This window comes from Porites lutea, chromosome 1 (assembly GCF_958299795.1).
Source record: "Porites lutea chromosome 1, jaPorLute2.1, whole genome shotgun sequence".
NCBI lineage: Eukaryota > Metazoa > Cnidaria > Anthozoa > Scleractinia > Poritidae > Porites > Porites lutea.
In genome coordinates this window covers 36627493-36644992 of record NC_133201.1, presented here as the reverse complement: position 1 = coordinate 36644992, position 17500 = coordinate 36627493, and the positions used below count along the sequence as shown (strand labels likewise).

Here is a 17500-nt window from a genome sequence, read left to right as displayed (position 1 = left end):
TAACAGTAGCACAAACTACCCTGAGCTTTATAACCAAATACCTGATCGTCAAAAACGGAGTGAAAAATGGTAAAAGTGACGCCCTGTGAACAGAAAAAAAGTCATATGTGGGTATTTTCCTTGACCTCAATTGACAAAAGTATGCGGAATCCGATGATCAAATTCCGGTTGCCATTAAGATCTGAGTAGTACGTCCATATTGAAACATTTAAAAAAGCGGACCTCGAATTGGATAGTAAGTAAGTAAGATCGTAAAAACGGTTAAGATCAAAATTATGGCCATAAAAGATTCTAATCCGATTATAAGTTTGTTACCCATCACAGGCATGTTTGTAAATCGAAAGAGACGTTTACTTTGATAATCCATAACGAATTACCATTAGTTGTAGGTGCCCGTTGCTCAAATTGATTTTTTACCTACAATAAGCGACAAAATTGCTGATACAATGTCCTCAAATGAGGTAACTTTGGACAAAAAAATTCCTCCTCCTCCCCTCCCCATCTTTATACCCTCTCCTCCAGTCAAAGCTGGGGTGTTTGTTTTCTCCAAGAGATAGCGCAAATAGCGGCACAACATTGCATGAGGGAATGGGGAGGGAAGGCTTCATTATACCCTTTTGAAGACGGCAAAACGTCAGAAAGACACTAAAGGGCGAAATTTCTCAACTAATTTTGTCGCCGATTGCAGTTCGAGTTTTCCCCTGTAACAGCAGCTATTGACTAAATTAAAGTAAAAACTAATTCCATCGCACTTCACATTTTCTGAAAGGCTGAATGACCTTTTTTTTGTTTTAACATAGAATGTAATACCAAGATGGCGAGATGGCTAGATTATTGGCTACAAATTTCTGACATTTCGGGTTAATTGATATCTATTCTAGTGTAAACAACAAACCTGCGTGGAATTCAGCAAAACAAACAGGAACTGAACGGCGATGTGGAATTGAAGGAAATATCCCAAAATAAAAGTGACGCCCAACAGTGGAAGTAAGGCCAACATGCTTCGTAATCCTTTCCTGTGAAAAGGTAAAAGAAGACCTGAATGGTATTCAGTTCATGATTTAGGGTACTCCCTTCTTTGCCCTAAACGGGTTTGTGCAGCTTAATAGGATATGGTTTTCACGCTTTTGAGACTTAAACAAGTGTAATATACAATTTCATAATTTAGCTTCTTGAGTAGGGTACCTCTCTCAGTAAGCCAACCTTGGCGATTGAGTGATACCAACAATTTTTTTTCCATTATGTTAGTTTAAAAATTGATTACATCTGTATGCAAAATGATATAAATCAGGGTCAAGAAATTAGGTCTCTTGCCTTATAAACAGGGTAACGAAATTTTAAATCATCTCTTTACAAGGTGAATCTTTATGTGATCTCATCTTTGACAAAATTCTCAAACAGTATATTCGCTTGAAGATCCCTTTGTTTCAATTGGTGATGTTTATTCGCATTTTATTATTATACATGTAACTATAATATAAGGCTGTAAGCTGTTATACTGTAGTGTATTGTAATCAGTTGAAACGAAATGACTCTGTGGATGTAGACTAGGCGTGTACGCTTGCTGCTTTTTCAAGTGCCAGATAAAAAGATAGAAGGAACAATTTCATCAACTAGTTTTGCATGTTGCCATTTTTGCTTGTTGTTGTGTTTGTTGTAGCTGTTGTTAACTTTCCCAGGCACACTCTTTTTCCCCACAACCTTACTACGATGATTACCATAAGCGGAATCACATTCACCGTCCCCAAAAAGACTGATAAGATAATAAACAGAGATTAGCACCTTGCAAACTTAACGTGCTCTTTGTTGTATTTATTGGACAGTTTTCCAAAAATAACTCGCAAAAGTATCAGAAACATCCCCATGTTTACCTGTTTAGAGAGAAAAGAATATTTTTACGAAAAAAATAGTCTAGCCCGGTTAATACGGAGGGGCCATTGAAAGTGTTTGTTTCAACGGGCTGTCCCTATTAATGTCATTTTCATATGTAGTAGGAGTACGTGCTATCCAATTTGGAAATAACTGGATGAAAAAAATTCCGAGGACAGCCAAAAAATTTGTCTGTCAGAGAAATTTTTTGAATTCAATTAGTTTCAAATTAGACAAGCATGTAGTCTTCTTACTTATCAATTATATAGCTAGTTAGTTAATCCAGATTTTTTAGCGTGTCACAGACACGAAATACTGTACATTCGAACCCGTCCATTTGTAGTTGAAACAAAAACACCAAAACTATTGAAAATAAACATTTCATTCATTACCTCAAACGATTTCCATAGACTTTGTCCGCTTGTTTTGTAATGCTAACATCTAAACGCAACTATATCAGTGTTTTTTATTGTTGTCCAAAGTTTCAGTGCTTCAGTACATGTTCAAGAATCGTTGAATGTTTCCATTACAAACTTTCATCAGTTTGATCATACATTTTCCTTTTTAAATGGCCAGGACAAGAAGCCAAAACAAAACCGCATCAAGACGAAACGACGTTCACAGCTACAAGAAGCAAAGAGCGTTGGCCGACAAACCGCCGTCAGCTAACGTGACTTTTTTTGGCGCGTTGTCACAGGGACTTTGTGCTGATTGGCTAGTTTGCATTACCTATTGTATTTTCTGACATTTGATTAGTGCAGATCAGCTGTCCTATTTTTCTTGTATTTGAAAGCTTGCCTATTTGTAAAGGAAAGTCCTATCACCGTTCTCTGCATAACTCGTTTAGTAGCAAAGTAGTCTGTAATTGACGTCTAAAATCGATTCTATACGGTAGACTTTAGCGTTGGAACATCAGCAAGCTGTCACCAAAGGGTATATTTTACCTTCCAAAAGAAAAGTTTAATTACAGCACACACTTATTGCATTAGCGAGGTTGACTTTCCTTGGAATTCGTTGATTGGGCAAGAGACAAGTGTCCGTATAGGCCATTTCGGAGTTGCGTAGGGAACTAGGTCGAGTTTCAAATTTAAACTAATCGATAAACTGACACCATCATATAAAAGGTCATGTTGAGATTGGTGATTTGACTAAGTCCGGTGCTCTAAGGTTGAACAGGGATCAAGTTATGACTCTTGAAACATGGTTAAAGAGCCATACAAACCTCTGTAATTTTGTGACAGCGTCGCCCAAAACCATATAAACTCTTAATTTTTTTTCACGATTTCTGTGATATTCCTAAAAATGGGCAAACACAGTGATTTTCGAATTAGTTCCTTCCAAGTAGTAGATGCATGACGAATGTTGCAGTTTAAAAGAAAAACTGAAAACTTTGAAAGAGTTTATATGGTTTTGGGGGACTCTGTCACAAAATTATAGACGTTTGTATGGATCTTTAACCACGTTTCAAAAGTCATAACTTGAGCCCTGTTCAACTTTAGAGCACCAAACTTGGTCAAATGACCAATCTCAACATGACCTTTTATATGATGGTGTTAGTTTATCGATTAGTTTAATTTGAAACTCGCCTCATTTCCCTACGCAACTCCGAAATGGCTAATTAAGCTGGTTCAATTTAGAGAAATTGTGAGGGCTTTCTTCAGGGATAAGGAAAACTGCTCTTATTAGGCGGGTGTCCGTAAAGCGGGTTCGATTTATTTAGTGATAAATTCAGTATTATAACATAGCGCGCGTGCTTGCCCTATATAAGTCCTTAAGTCTTAATTGTATTTTAAACGAGTAAGTGTTTATAGCGGGGCTCGCACGCGCGCGAAGCGCGCATGGGACAGAGCCCCATACTCATGGATTATGGTCAACTTCTTTTCGTTTGGTTGTCACGTGATTGACCGAGCGTACGTACGTATGTACGTACGTACGCGTATACGGATTGTACGGGTGGGGTAGGGAAGACTATCAAAAGGAAGGGAGGGGTGTCTCAGGCGTGTCTTGTCAAGTCCACATCTTTTACATTGGACATTCACAATATGGTCAATGACAGCTGTCAAAACAGGATAGCCACTGACCAGTATCCCATGACCATATCGCGGGCTCATGTGTCAACTCATTGAGGTGACGTGATTTATTTGGAAGCTGTCCGCTGACCAGTTAATTATTTTAGTAGATCGCGATCAATGTTCAGTCTCATACTTTCTAGCTAGTTTGGGATCGGACACAAGCAAACTGATACACATATTGGACATCAATGCTGTGATCCATTGACAGCTGTCAAAACAAGGTATCCGCTGACCAGTATCACTTGACTGTATCGCGGGCTCAGGTGTTGACCCATCGAGGTCAAGTGTTTTTTTGAAGTTATCCGGTGACGAGGTACTGGTTTTCAAATGATCGCAGGCTCAAATTTAATTTTTTTCATATGAAATATGTTGTGTTTATGTGCCGCACAATTAAAATTTTGATTTCAAACTGACCTCGGACGCGAAAATTCAGCCAGCTGCTACAGGCAGGCAAGACAGTTGCTTTTGACTTTTCTCGCCATGTTCACGCGTTGGTCACGCTCTAAGTCCAATTTTTATGCTCTGATTGGTCAAAATTTGACAGGTGAGTTCATGCGGAAAATTTATGCAGCATCTTGAATCTTGTTTACTTTGACAGCTGAAGCTGACAGAGTTTTGTGTCAACTTGAGATGTTTTTAACTTTCTTTTTCCACTGGATGTACAAAATGAAATTCAGCTGCTATCAGGAGTCTTCTGTTATCCATGGCTAGTTTGTTTATTGGGTTTTTGGTTGAGTCAAAGTCGGAAACCGATTACGGATGGCATCGTTTTCGTTTTCACCTTGCTTAATGCGTAAGAGGGTTGCAAAGTCTGAAGCGATACTGGCCTTACTTGATACCTTTCAGGAGCGGCATCTCGAGTGGTAAGCCTAAGTAATTATTGTATTTGATGTTTGTTTTTTATTCCTAATTTAATGAAGTCGAGCGTAGTTTATGCGGCTATTTTGTTTACGCACGTTTGTAAGATTTGAGACAATGATCTGACCGAGTATCAGGTTTGTTATAAGCTGACATTTTCCCACCCCAAATAGAAAGAAAACGTTTCAAAGAATATTTAGTTATAATTCTGGCTGTAAAAGAAAGGTTTGAGCGATATTCATGCCTCGAGTTCGTCTTTGAAAAAAGCAAACACCGGGAAGCCGGCTTAAAACATAAACTTCAGCTTTAAGCTCGAAGACTCAGGATTTTTAGAGACACTTTAATACTTGTCTTCCTGAATGAAAATTGTCGTCTCTGTATATGTTTCACCGAAATATATTTCTTTTATTGATTGTTAGTACTCTCTCTTGTAATTTCAATCGATCCATCGTTGTGCCGATTGTTTTCAGTCGTTTAGTAAACAACGCTTCCCGGAGTACTCAAAATGCCGCGCGTTAAACCATTTTAAAATAAAAAATAAACATAATAAATTCTTTGTTATGTTGGAGCGTAACCCTGTTAATGTTCATTCAAACACTCGCCAATGCTAGCACTGTAAAAGTCAGAACCGGCTAGCCGTATAGATGATTTTGAAAAATTTTTCAACTGTTTACGGCTAAAGCCCACGCGTGCTTCGAACGTCCTGAATAGCAATTTGTATCGCAATATTGTGAAATACTGCATTCTGTTGTCCGAGGTCTGTATGATAAAAACAGTGCCTCATAGTACTGTTACAGCTCAGATGTGATGTATAAATGATATAAAAGGTTGGTTTACACGCGCCCAGATTGGTTGGCAAGATTTTGTAAAGTAAACTTGTCGAACGCAAAAAATTCGGCCGGAATTTTTTTTTCCAGGCTTAATTAATCTACGGTGATCAAGAGCCATTGTGGCTCTTAATAAATGTGATCGAAGATGCTCGCCGGTTTTTGGGTGTACTTATGAGGTTATCAACTCGATGTGAGATTTGTTTCACTCTTGGGCTGTTTGCAAATTATTTTTTGTAAAATCACTTAGCCTTTCCCTGAAAAGTCAAGCGAATGTGCTCTAATGTTAACTGAATTGTGAAATACAAGTTAATTGTTTGATTTAAATTATAAACTTATTAATGGGAGCCTCGCTTTTAGCCCTGGCTAAATCTATATATTAATCTTTATTTATAGTAGAAATGACGTTATTTACAATTCTTACCAACAGAAAAAACAAGACTGGCCCTTTGTAAATCCACGTACTTCCATTGAGCCAACATCTACGAAAAAAATATACAATTATACAACGAAAGAGAGAGGAAGAGGTTATCGGAGAAAAATTGAAGAAAAGATATAACATGGTTGATTACCTTTCTTTCTCAGGACGTCCAGTAAACTTAAACGGTCCACATATGACTTCCTTCAATGGTGCTTCCATGTCATACGTAGAGGGCTTTATGGCAGCTGTAATGCCCACAATGACCGCTGGAATTCCTGAAATAAATGTAATCAAAATTAATTTTCTCACGCTAGTCTTAGTATCATTTTACAGTAGACACTGGTGGGTTTTACGCTGTGGCGTAACCAGCGTGTTTAGTAGTAAGCATACCTGACCAGTTAGCTGAGCAGAGAGAGACGTGAGTTCATGTCCCGCTCTGGGGCACAGAATCAAGTTTGTTTGTTCGTTTTTTTCTCTTTTTTTTTGGAATATGTTGCTTTGTATTTTTACTTGCCAGAATTTTATTTCATAATTACAGTGGGACCACACGAACCGAGGCAACCCTGACAAAATTTTGAGACAAATTTTTAAATAAGCTAATCTCAAGTCGAGATCTAAAACAATCAAATTGCGCATAATTGTACTCAGACCCAGCGAACCATTTTTATAAAGGATGTAAATAAAGAATCGTGACGTTGTATAATAATAAATCAAGCTGAAAAATGTTTTGACAACGTCTGGGTTGGCCGGAATCAAAGCCAAAAGTAAAGAAATTTTGAGCAATCCGTTGTCAAAACATTTTTCAGCTTAATTTTTAAACGTCCTAAATCCTTATTTATATCCTTTAGAAAAATGGTTCGCAACGTATTTTGAACTGCGTACAATTATGCGCAATTTCATTGTCTTAATCTCGACTTGTGATTGGCTAATTCCAAAATTTGACTCAAACTTTTATCTGGGTGGCCTCGGTTCGTGTGCTCGCACTGTAAGTCATATTTTTTTGTTTAAAGGAGGTCCTTTTCTTAAGTTTTATTGGCTTGCATGGGCTCCCTTGAATCATCTTTCTGAATTGTGTGTATATATATTTAATTTAAATGAGGCAAAATGAAAATAATAATAATAATAATAATAAAACAAGTTTTTGTATTGATTAAAATGTTCTGAGAAAAATCTCAGCGCATGAATACTCCATTCATTTTGTAGAAAATAGTAGGTTAACCTGAAACTAATTGCAACAGAGGATACTCCAACTGTCTTAGACTCGTCAAACTGTCCTTAATAACATATCAAAAGTCCCACAGAGTCCTAGCAAGGGGAGTTGCTTAAAAACGAGATAACTTGAGAGCATTTGAGACCTTTCCAAGACCCTTGTTTATTACTCCATGGAAACGAGACGTAAAGTCTTTCTTTAACGCTTACGTTGAAGGCGTTTTTGTAATACATAATCGCTAAAAACGTTCAACTTAGGGCAATGTTTTTATGCTCTAATAGGTTATCTACCTGGGAAAATACTTGTAAAGTCGCGAATGGGGCTCAATAAACGGTTACATCATACGCCTTTAGTTCCGTTAATGCTCCTCCTACTAGTCTGTTCACCACTGTCCTATATGCAAATCAAGTCCTCTTTTGTTAGAGTGTTAACGCTCATTTCGCATATAATTATCCTACATTAAGTCTCTTGAGACCCGACACTACATCTCTCCCTTTTTTTCTAGTGTGGCTCAAAGTCGCTGTAAATAGTGTTCCAAGTACACGTTCTTGTTCGCGCTGATCTTCTTGGCCCGCATACTGCAGTATTGTCAGGCTGCTGTTGATGTCGCGCCGTTTCCGTCCCTCCTAAGGATGTCGGTGGACCATCAGGCTCGTTACGTGGACCGCCAATTGTCATTTCACTGGATACGCCGAGGTTGTCGGGTTGCAAACGCAAATCTTCCTTGGTTTCAGTTTCTTCCGCGCGGGATGCATCCAGACCTTCTTGGTCCAATTCCATAGCGACGTACTCATCTTCCCTCGCGTGCTTCAGCGACTTACAATGGGATGATTTCCGCGATTTAATCTTCCTACCCCTTTTCACGGTGATCATACTTCCTTTCACGCCTATTGCTGACAAGGGTCGGGGGTCAAATGCTGGGGGTCAGAACATCTTCTTTACTCTGCTTCAAAAGGACTTGGTCTCCAACCACTATAAGGCTTTCCCGGGCGTTACGTCTCTTGTCCGCGTACTCTTTCAGCTGCTTCTTTTTAGCCACGTCTCTGATTGGGTCTTTGTCTGATTGGGTCGCATGGAATTTCTCCTGCAGGTACGATCCTTTCCGGTAGCTTCCTCCGTAGCTCTCTACCGAACATGAGCATGTCAGGGCTTTCCTTTCTTGCTGGGTGGGGCGTGGCGCAATAGTTGCCAACCGTTCTTTGCACTCCCTCCCGAATAGCTTTTCCTTCAAGGTTTAGAAATTCTCGCACTCTTCGTGAGGGTTTGCATGGAACGCTCCACGTCACCATTAGCTTCAGCCCACCCAGGGGTAACCTTTCGGTGTCTGAATCCTTGTTCCCGGGCAAAGTTCGCAAACTTCGATCCATTAAACGGGGGCCCATTATCCATTTTGATCTCTTCCTAATATTGGGGCCCATTGCAGTAGTTAGGATGTTTGTGTTTGTCGCATGTTGTGTTTGTCGGATGTTGTATACTCAAGTCCATGGAGCGTATGATTAACACTCAGTTAATCATACGCTCCATGGAAATTGAGAAACAGATTGCGTTTGATAATAATAACTTAGCCTCTTTTAGGAAGAAATGGGCTACTTTCAAACAATACCCCTCAGAATATAATTTGACCAATGCAGTTAATTAAAGTGCAAGTGACAAACAGGTAGATGGGTGATGGAGGACCATAAGGCAGGCAGCCTTCGCTTAATTGTTAATATATAAAAAAACTATAGTATTTTTGTAGACTTTGCCTTTCTTTTTCTTTTTTTATTTCGTTTTTGTAAACGATAACAGTTACCTGTAATGAATTGTAAATGTAATGTGTTGTAATTGTTTGTGTGTGCGAAATAAATAAATAAATAAATAAAATGAATAAAGAAGAAAGGCCAAAAGGAAAAACAGTGTTAAAAAAAGAGACCAAAGCTATTTTGCATTATTTCGGGTTCAAAGGGCCGACTCGATGTAGATAATCGATCGAACTAGCTTTACTGAATTTGGCGGAGAATGAGGAGATCAACAGGGGCCCACACTCGAAAGGAATGATATGAAGTTAGGCCCATTTAATAAGCAAAAGAATAGATGAAATACAAACATGCGTGATCTGTGAATGGAACCTCCTATTCTGGAGACTAGACCTTACCTAGTTTAGAGAAAAAAAAAGATTTACGTTTTGATGACCTTGCCGGTCCCGTGAAATAGATGGCGATCCCGCAACACGGCCCGCAAAACAAATTAACAAAATTATACAATCACGGACACAAAATATCAAAACGGTTTACACAAGCAGATTAAAGCAGCACCAAAGCTCGCACACATTCGATCAAATAAGCGATATATAGCGATATTTGCTAGCTTCTTTGCTTTCCCTCGACCTCGCTCGTCCAAATAACTGTCGTATCCCTTGCTAATTTGCACAAGCGACCCGAGGCTTTTGCCCGTTACTATGTGACGTAATACTGGCGAGCGGAGTGGGTCAAGGAACTTACATCGAAAACAATAGAGCTTCCTTTCCCCCCCTCCTCTCCCCCCATGCAATGACTCAAGATGGCGGATTTAATATGGCGGATCCAAGATGACGGCGGTCCGAAAATACTGTGATTACCAAATTATATGACGTTATTTATCACATAATCCATTTTGAATTTACAGACTTCTGTGTCTGCTATTGACCCTTTGATTTTTACTGTCGTAGCCTAAATCCTGTTGAAGCTACAGAGGGAGGAAGAAAATGTTCGTTATGCAATGTTCCCTTGCTCGGATCTCTTGGGACTTTTAGTATGTTTATTTATAGTCTAATCCTAAGTGATTGGCGAAGAGAACGCTTCTGTTACATTTATAGTTCCGGGTCCAACCACAAAATGACTGGAATAGAAGTATCAAGAAAAGTAACGCACCCCATCCTATTGCCGCGAAAGCTAAGTATTGCTTTCGCATCGAAAAAACCTTGACCAACTTGTTGTAGAGGTTTATCCCTTCCACAAACATCCAGGTTAACAGAGCTGTTTCCAGAAAATGAAGAGTTACCACAACAGTCGAACAGAGAACCTAAAAGACAATAAAAAATTGTGTACATATCCGAATTTTAGAAATTTAAACCTTACTTGTTACCATCTCATCCCAAATATTTCTCGTTTTTGACTGGCTCAAATACCCCGACTAATTCTTTGTAACCAGCTAGGGTGGACCAAATTTGGAAGACGTTTTCGATTTCTGCTGAAAAAGAAAGAAATGTGGGGAACGTGGTCGTATTTGTTTGGGTGCGTGAGGGAACTGGCCGCAGTATTTTAAATATGTTTTGTAACAGATGCTGAGGAGACCAGATAGACCAGATAAGAGAGAGTTACTTTTAATATTTTCATTGTTGTGATTCATTTTTGAGAAAGTGAGAGTACAAAAAAAGATTGATTGATTGATTAGCGGAAGTACACTGTAACAAAGGCATGTAAGAGAATTTCACAGTGCTTTTGGAACCTTTTAATAGTGCCAAGTTACGTAATTGGCAGAAAGGTGTCTTGCAAAGAAATTTCACATGCTTGTAGATTGATCTCAAACCAAAGGCCGATGATTTTAGCCGAGTTAGTGGCTACAATTTATTCACTGATTGCGTAAACGGAACTTAGCTGCCTAAGGGGGCAATGAAAGGCGTTCAGCACCAAAAGCTCAGTTTTTTCGTTATTGAATTTGGTCCTATTGGCTCTCATCCAACTACTGGTGTCAAGGATACACGTTTAGATTTGGAGTACCCAGGTTCACCAGTGACGGTGAAAGGGCATGTATATCTGGCTGTCATCGGCGTTAAAAGTATACGACAAATCATAACTTTTGAGGACATCACTCGGAAAAACAGTGTATAGTAACTGGAACCAAGCAGACGGATCGAATATACGCTGTACGCGATTTTGATCATTTACTCCAATTAATGAGAGTGTTTTATTTAAAATGTGACTCAAAGTTGAAAGATCCTCACTTTGACTCATGAATCTTAATTCCCTAATAACTAAACGAAAACAAAACTATACTTCCTGAGGCCCTCCATTTTCAATCATTATTTTGCTGGTTTATGCTATCGTCCGGCGGCCGGAACAAAGACCTAGTACGCAAAATTTGCTTTAGAATATTATCTACAATTTTGGTTTCAAAATTCAAACTTTCTACCGCATTTTTTTTGCAAGTGGAAGGAACATTTCTTGTACGCAATAATGTAACCAAAAATTAACGGCTTTCTTAAACGCACTTAATCGTATATGCCTGAATTCAATATATATCCAATTTAAGGGGCCATTAAAAAAAACACAAATAACAGAACAAAATTCACCTACGTTTGCCTTAATTTGATTTTACCTCCTTCGCTAGTCATCAGGAAAACCTCCAATCGAGCTTAAGAAGGCAAACAGATCAATAAACACTGTCTCGGAAAGTTTCGTTTGCATTGAAACCTGATTTTCTTCCCGAAAATTACATCACAAAGTAAAACCGACCGGACCAAGAACCACATACAAGCCAGTGCCTTTCCTTTGATTCCAAAACGGCGACTGAGTCTTGTAACACTATGTGATTTTCGACTGTGTCGAATGCAGCTGACATATCAAATATTAAAACGATGACACAGTTATTTTTGCCCAGTCTACATGCAGAGAATGTCGAAACAGTAGCCAGACTACTGCCTAAAACATAGCAAAAACAGCAAAAAAAGAACTAGACGTACGGCAACTGCTATTTGAAGGCTAAAAATCCCTTTATATCCTGAATTTGAGGAGGATCAGGCAAATGAAGAGAACTAAACATCAATCGATGTAAGAATGGTTTTTTTGTTGTTCGTTTGTTTTTTCGAATTTTAGCTGTTTTTAAGGTAAGAATTTTTTAATATTGAATGACAAAAAAGGATTCTGGCTTTGTAATCTAATCAATTATGCAGTTTTCAAAGAATGTTACTCGCCCTGGCCTCCCACCTGTCGATGACCATAGAAAAAGGCCTAGTATGGGTTTCAAGATGATAAATAAACTACTTACTGGATGTTCTACTCTGTTGGTAAACACTGTAAAATCCAATACGTACACCAGGTGTGCAATGCCCAGCGAAAGTAGCATATTTACGTGCACAAAAATCTTTTCTGTGATTTCCACTCTGAAACAAATCATTAACATTTTAGATCAAGTCAACGGTTTTCCATAAACCTAAGGACGAGTTTTTCGATATGACAAGGCACTGGTTTTTCCTTAAAAGCAACACAACAACTAACCTTAGGACAAGTAGCACGATAAAGTAAATAGTTATTGCCCCGATGGAACAGCATAGAAGCACGACCTCCACTTTTTTTTCCAATATTTGTTCGAGCCTAAATACAGGATCATTTTCGTTCCCGATATCCATAACGAGGTTACCAAGTTGTTTTTCTACAATCTGAAACAAAAATCAAATAAAGAGAGTAAATTCGCACTTTTCGAGTGTGATGTTCTTAAAGAGGATGTGCCTAGGCAAATGACCTAGTCCATTGTTTGTACTTTTGCCAGTTATTACTGCCCCTGTGGTTAGTTCAATTAACAAGTTCGTTGTCGAGACTATTGTAAGGCAACAACAACTTTTTAATTCTTACTGACCTCGTTTTCCCGAGTTATTCTCGCGGATAATCACGGAAATTTTACAATTTACCACGAATAACATCGCGAGCGGCTGCTCCACTTGATCTTCTCTCCCTCCCCAGAAAGACCATAAGATGAACGACAAGCTAAGTTACAAGCAATAAAGTAAAAAGTTTGCTACACTACAAACGTTCTTAGTAAAACATTGTTCGGCATTGTCCATTCTATGAAGCAGATTTTTCCACCAAGCACAACTTTGCGGTAGGCTGCATCAAAGTTCGTTGGGTGTCTTTCACTTCATTCGCACTCTCCCATCATCTCCTGAAAATGTCTTCAGAACTCTACCAAGGGACCAATTTGAGACTCCTGTGACCCGATAAAGTCATCTTCCTTTAAGTTTAGCTGTTCTTTATACCATTAGGAAGGGATTGACGGGTTTAAGGTAGGCTCTCCTTGCGTCCGCGAGTGCCTGGGCTATTCTCCATTCCTTGTGGCTATTAACTTCGCGCTTTTTAAATTGACGGGGTGGGCTGCATGTAGGGTGATGGCCGTCCGATGAGGAAGTGGTTCGGCGTCAGTGATTCGTAATCGTTGACGTCATCACTGACCGCACTGATCGAGGGCTCGACTGTCTACAATGGTCTCCGTCTAGATGAAGGCTATATGGAGTGCTTCTGCGATAGAAGGTTTTTTTTTTCATTTTTATTTTTGTATGAAATAATCCTTGACAGTTAAAATAATCTTTTAATCACCAACTACCCATATGGACGGTTATTTTGTTAATTTGTGAGGAATTCAAGCAGTTCCTTCAAGAGTGGAAGTAAAACCTAGGGCTCCGTGGTATTTTTCTCCTAACACTGCTAGCACAGCAAAAACATAGGCACGTTAAACGTGCATGAGCTATTTTGAATGCGTCAGTGCAACTTTAATGCTTCGGTGTAACCTTACCAAGAGTGATGAATCTACGTCTTTCATCTAAATGTAGATTGGGTTTTTGTGCGAAATTGCGTATTGCCGTACATAAATGAAAACGCGAAACGCTCAGCTGAGTCGATCCTAAAGCTATATATTCACTTTCCTCTGTCTTTCCCTGTTACATCTGGTGCAAGTTCAACAAAAAAAGTGAAATAAATTTCTACTTACCAAACGTTGATTAGAAGGAAAACTCTAAGGTTTCCTCGGAGTTTCTTAAGCCAAAATGTGACTCACCGAATACTGAATAGTTACGAAATAACAGGATTTTTATCATGGTGGTAGATGGTTGCATCATCATAATTCACGCGGTTTTCACGTGCGATTCTACTCAGTGAAACAGTCTTTAACTCCGACAACTTATTTCTTCATGTTTTAAAAGCTATTGCTTCTCAAAAGACAAGAGCCTTTTTTAAGGCATTGGTTACAAAACCAAACAGGTCTTCATACGTCCAAGTTACTATTTATCATTGTGAAAAGCCAATCTGCATGAGATGTACAGTCACACAGCTGGCACGTGAAAGTGTTGGACTTTGCCCCCTTTCGTCGTTCGTACGTGAGGGAATTCGAGTTATCACACAGTAAACTAGTAAACAGAATTATAAAAATAACTCACGCACACAATTTGCGCGTGAAGATGTTGGTCTTTCACCCTTTTACAATTCGTACGTTAAAAAAAGGCAAATTCTTTACTACAAAATTTTCTCAAACGATTTTAAGAAATCACCTCGGCTTCATTATAACATCTGCAATTAAATTATGTTTCATGCAACGTCAAGGTTGATAACCTAACATTTATTAACATTTGTGAAACAGTCTTTTACTCCGACAACTTACTTCGTCATGTTTTCAAAGCTATTGCTTCTTAAAAGACAGAAGCCTTTTTTGAGGCATTGGTTACTAAACGAAACAGGTCTTCATACGTCCAAGTTACTATTATTATTGTGAAAAGCCAATCTGCATGAGATGTACAGTCACACAGCGGACACGTGAAAGTGTTGGACTTTGCCCCCTTTCGTGGTTCGTACGTGAGGGATTCGAGTTATCACACAGTAATCTAGTAAACAGAATTATAAAAAATACTCATGCACACAATTTGCATGTGAAGATGTTGGTCTGTGGCCCTTTCACAATTCGTACGTAAAAAAGAGGCAAATTGTTTTACTACAAAATTTTCTCAAACGATTTTAAGAAATCACCTCGGCTTTATTACAGCATCTGTAATTAAATTATGTTTCATGCAACGTCAAGGTTGATAGCCTAACATTTATTAACCTACAAGAAAATTATCAAACTGCCGAAATATATTTCTACTTATATCATGTTACTCCACTCAATACAACAGTATCTAATTATTGTGTCAACTAGCTTTTTCCAATTTTATTCCCTAACGCTACTGTTTCTACTTAAGTTACGCATCTTTACTAAATAGAACGAAAAAGGTCGGTTGATCTTTGTAAGCGAGAGAATAATATTTTTAAAGCTTATTTACAGGATTAACAATACTCGATACAGCTTTCAAAAAAATAAGCTGCCTTTTAAGCTTCTAAAACCACATTTTATTTTAAAGTCTATATCTAAATATCAATTATTACTTCACTGGAAGAGATTTGAAAATATATCATCTTTTATACTCTACCCAGTTGTAGCAGGTGAAATAGAACTCATACTGACGTGCGTTGTACCGATAGCCGAATTAGGTCAGAAATGCCTCGAAGCAGCATCCACACTTAAATATGAACCCTTAAACAGCTGCTTCACTGTTCACAGAGTTTGAATCATGACGATATTTTATGTAATGCTTCAAAACACCTGTACCCGTAATAAAAGACGAAAAAATTGTGAAGGATCAAGATGGCGGTCTCAAAGTGCCCTTGTTCGACCTTTACCAATGCCATGTTTAAATAGATGCCAAGATCTCATTGGTTCCTAAGCATCAACTCATAGTACCTTCAACTTTATTGGCTCTTGCAACAAACATCCTAACATACAAAGCCACAAAGATACAAAGCCACGAAGATACATACGCTCACACCACTGACATATGAGCTATTTTTTCAAAATAGCTCAATAAAATGCAGACCCTCTCAAGATTTTTTGTTGACAAATGTGCCGCATTTTAAGTCATCGGAATTCTTGCCAATCTGAAGGTAAAATGTTTTTTCAAGCATAGGGCCTCACTTATTGACTTTCTTGAAAACTACGATCATTCAATTTACCTTTACATCTTCCATATCTAGTAAACATCTCCCCTCTTTTAATGTTGTCTCTGCCTGGAAAAAAAGGAAAAGAAAAGAACAAGACGGTTAGACGGTCCCGGAAAGTTTCCTGAAAAAAGTTAAGTCAAAATGATAAGAATATGACAACTGTCTGTAACAGAAGGTGACCATACTAAAAGGTTTCACTGAACTTTTAGTAGGTATGCTCCCACACCGAGGGCTGTGAGAAGGAATTTATCAAAATTCCAACAATGGAAACTGCCACCAAATTAAGTGAGACATAAACAATCCGAAAAAAAAAAAACATTTAAAGGAAGGAGGCATAGTATATTACAAAAGATTGAAGCGGATTGCAATTGTGGTTTTTTCAAAACTTACTAGCGCAAAACAAGAGCCATAATGCCTCTTGCACAAAATTTTAAAAAATGCACTATTTTCATAGAATTATGACTTGCACTGGTTCTGTACATGTCTTGTTAGTCATAAGGTCGGTACACACTAGCACCCTGAAGTGCAGTTAAAGTACACTTGAGTTCAAGTGTACTTGAAAAACACTTGAAGTGCAGTCAGCTTTTTGCCAAGAAATGGCGTTCACACTAAAGTTAAGATGAGCACTTTTGTTCCAGTTTTGGAAGTAATCTTTCTCTCGCAGTTTAATAGCACAGGAAAACGCTCCCGTACATGTGTTCAATTAAAGCGGCTGCGAAGACTAGAGCCGTAGAACTATTGCAAAAGGCGATTTTCCGTTTATTGACAACAGTCTTCTTCAACAGTACCAAAACAAAAGAATAACAATGCGACAGATAGTTTCATCGAAGTAATCGATACAGGGAAACCTCCTTTGGTGTTGTAAAAGCTCTCCTTGCCGGTATTTTGAGCTCGTTGCTTCAAGTATTTTGCTAGAGCTCCGCTGCTACTTCCGTTTCGTTTGAACTTTTCTTGTTCGCTTAAATTTTTTTGAGTAAATTTGGTGGCTTTCTGTTTCTTTCATGAGTCTTGAGGCTGTCTCATCTTGTAAATTATGACTGCTTATTACTGCAGGTGGACACAAAAATCATGGCTTGAACGAGTTGAAAAAAAGGAATAAAATGCATCCAACAAAACGCATAAGAGGCAAATCGCTCTTTGTGAAACATAAGTCACTTCGTTTCCACAGCTAAGTCTTAGAGTAACGTTGTTTGTCATGAATCAGAATTGAGAAAAGCCTACATTTACATTTTGTGGAGATCAGTATTCTCGATCATTATTTCTCTCTTGCTCGCTTGTGAGAGTGAAAGTTTTGGCTTGAGATGATTGACAGTTTGATAATAAACTTCCGACGCTTTAATTGGATAAGTGCAGTCTCAAGAAAGGATTTGACCTGACTTGAGAGCGCACTTCGGCATTTTGAGGTTTTGAAGTTTCTGTGGCAACTAAGAACGACTAGTCAAGATCAGTCAAGTGAAATAGGACCTGTTCACACACAAGTTAGTCTCAAG

The 17500-nt window shown here is 38.4% G+C and overlaps 1 protein-coding gene and 1 long non-coding RNA gene across 2 annotated transcripts; both read right to left on the bottom strand.

The window, feature by feature from the left end:
• Positions 1 to 823: 823 nt before the first annotated feature.
• Positions 824 to 6110, bottom strand: LOC140937942 (uncharacterized). The gene is made up of 3 exons (XR_012165524.1): positions 6051 to 6110; positions 1783 to 1871; positions 824 to 1016 (listed from the first exon to the last, which is right to left on the bottom strand). It is a non-coding gene; the product is annotated as an uncharacterized lncRNA (long non-coding RNA).
• Positions 6111 to 6194: 84 nt separating this feature from the next.
• On the bottom strand, positions 6195 to 16068 carry LOC140929125 (putative adhesion G protein-coupled receptor E4P). Its single transcript, XM_073378994.1, has 5 exons — positions 16023 to 16068; positions 12492 to 12652; positions 12262 to 12376; positions 10146 to 10296; positions 6195 to 6322 (listed from the first exon to the last, which is right to left on the bottom strand). The coding sequence occupies exons 1-5, from the start codon at positions 16035 to 16037 to the stop codon at positions 6195 to 6197; spliced, it is 570 nt and encodes a 189-aa protein (XP_073235095.1). The 5' UTR covers positions 16038 to 16068.
• Between the last annotated feature and the right edge of the window lie 1432 nt (positions 16069 to 17500).

Bases quoted from the DNA above. Each gene is read 5' to 3' on its own strand.
- LOC140929125 (XM_073378994.1), bottom strand. The intron at 12,377-12,491 runs GTTAGTTGTTGT...GATTTGTTTCAG, and splicing joins ATCGTGCTACTTGTCCTAAG to AGTGGAAATCACAGAAAAGA. The intron at 6,323-10,145 runs GTGCGTTACTTT...CATTTATTTCAG, and splicing joins TTTCGCGGCAATAGGATGGG to GAATTCCAGCGGTCATTGTG.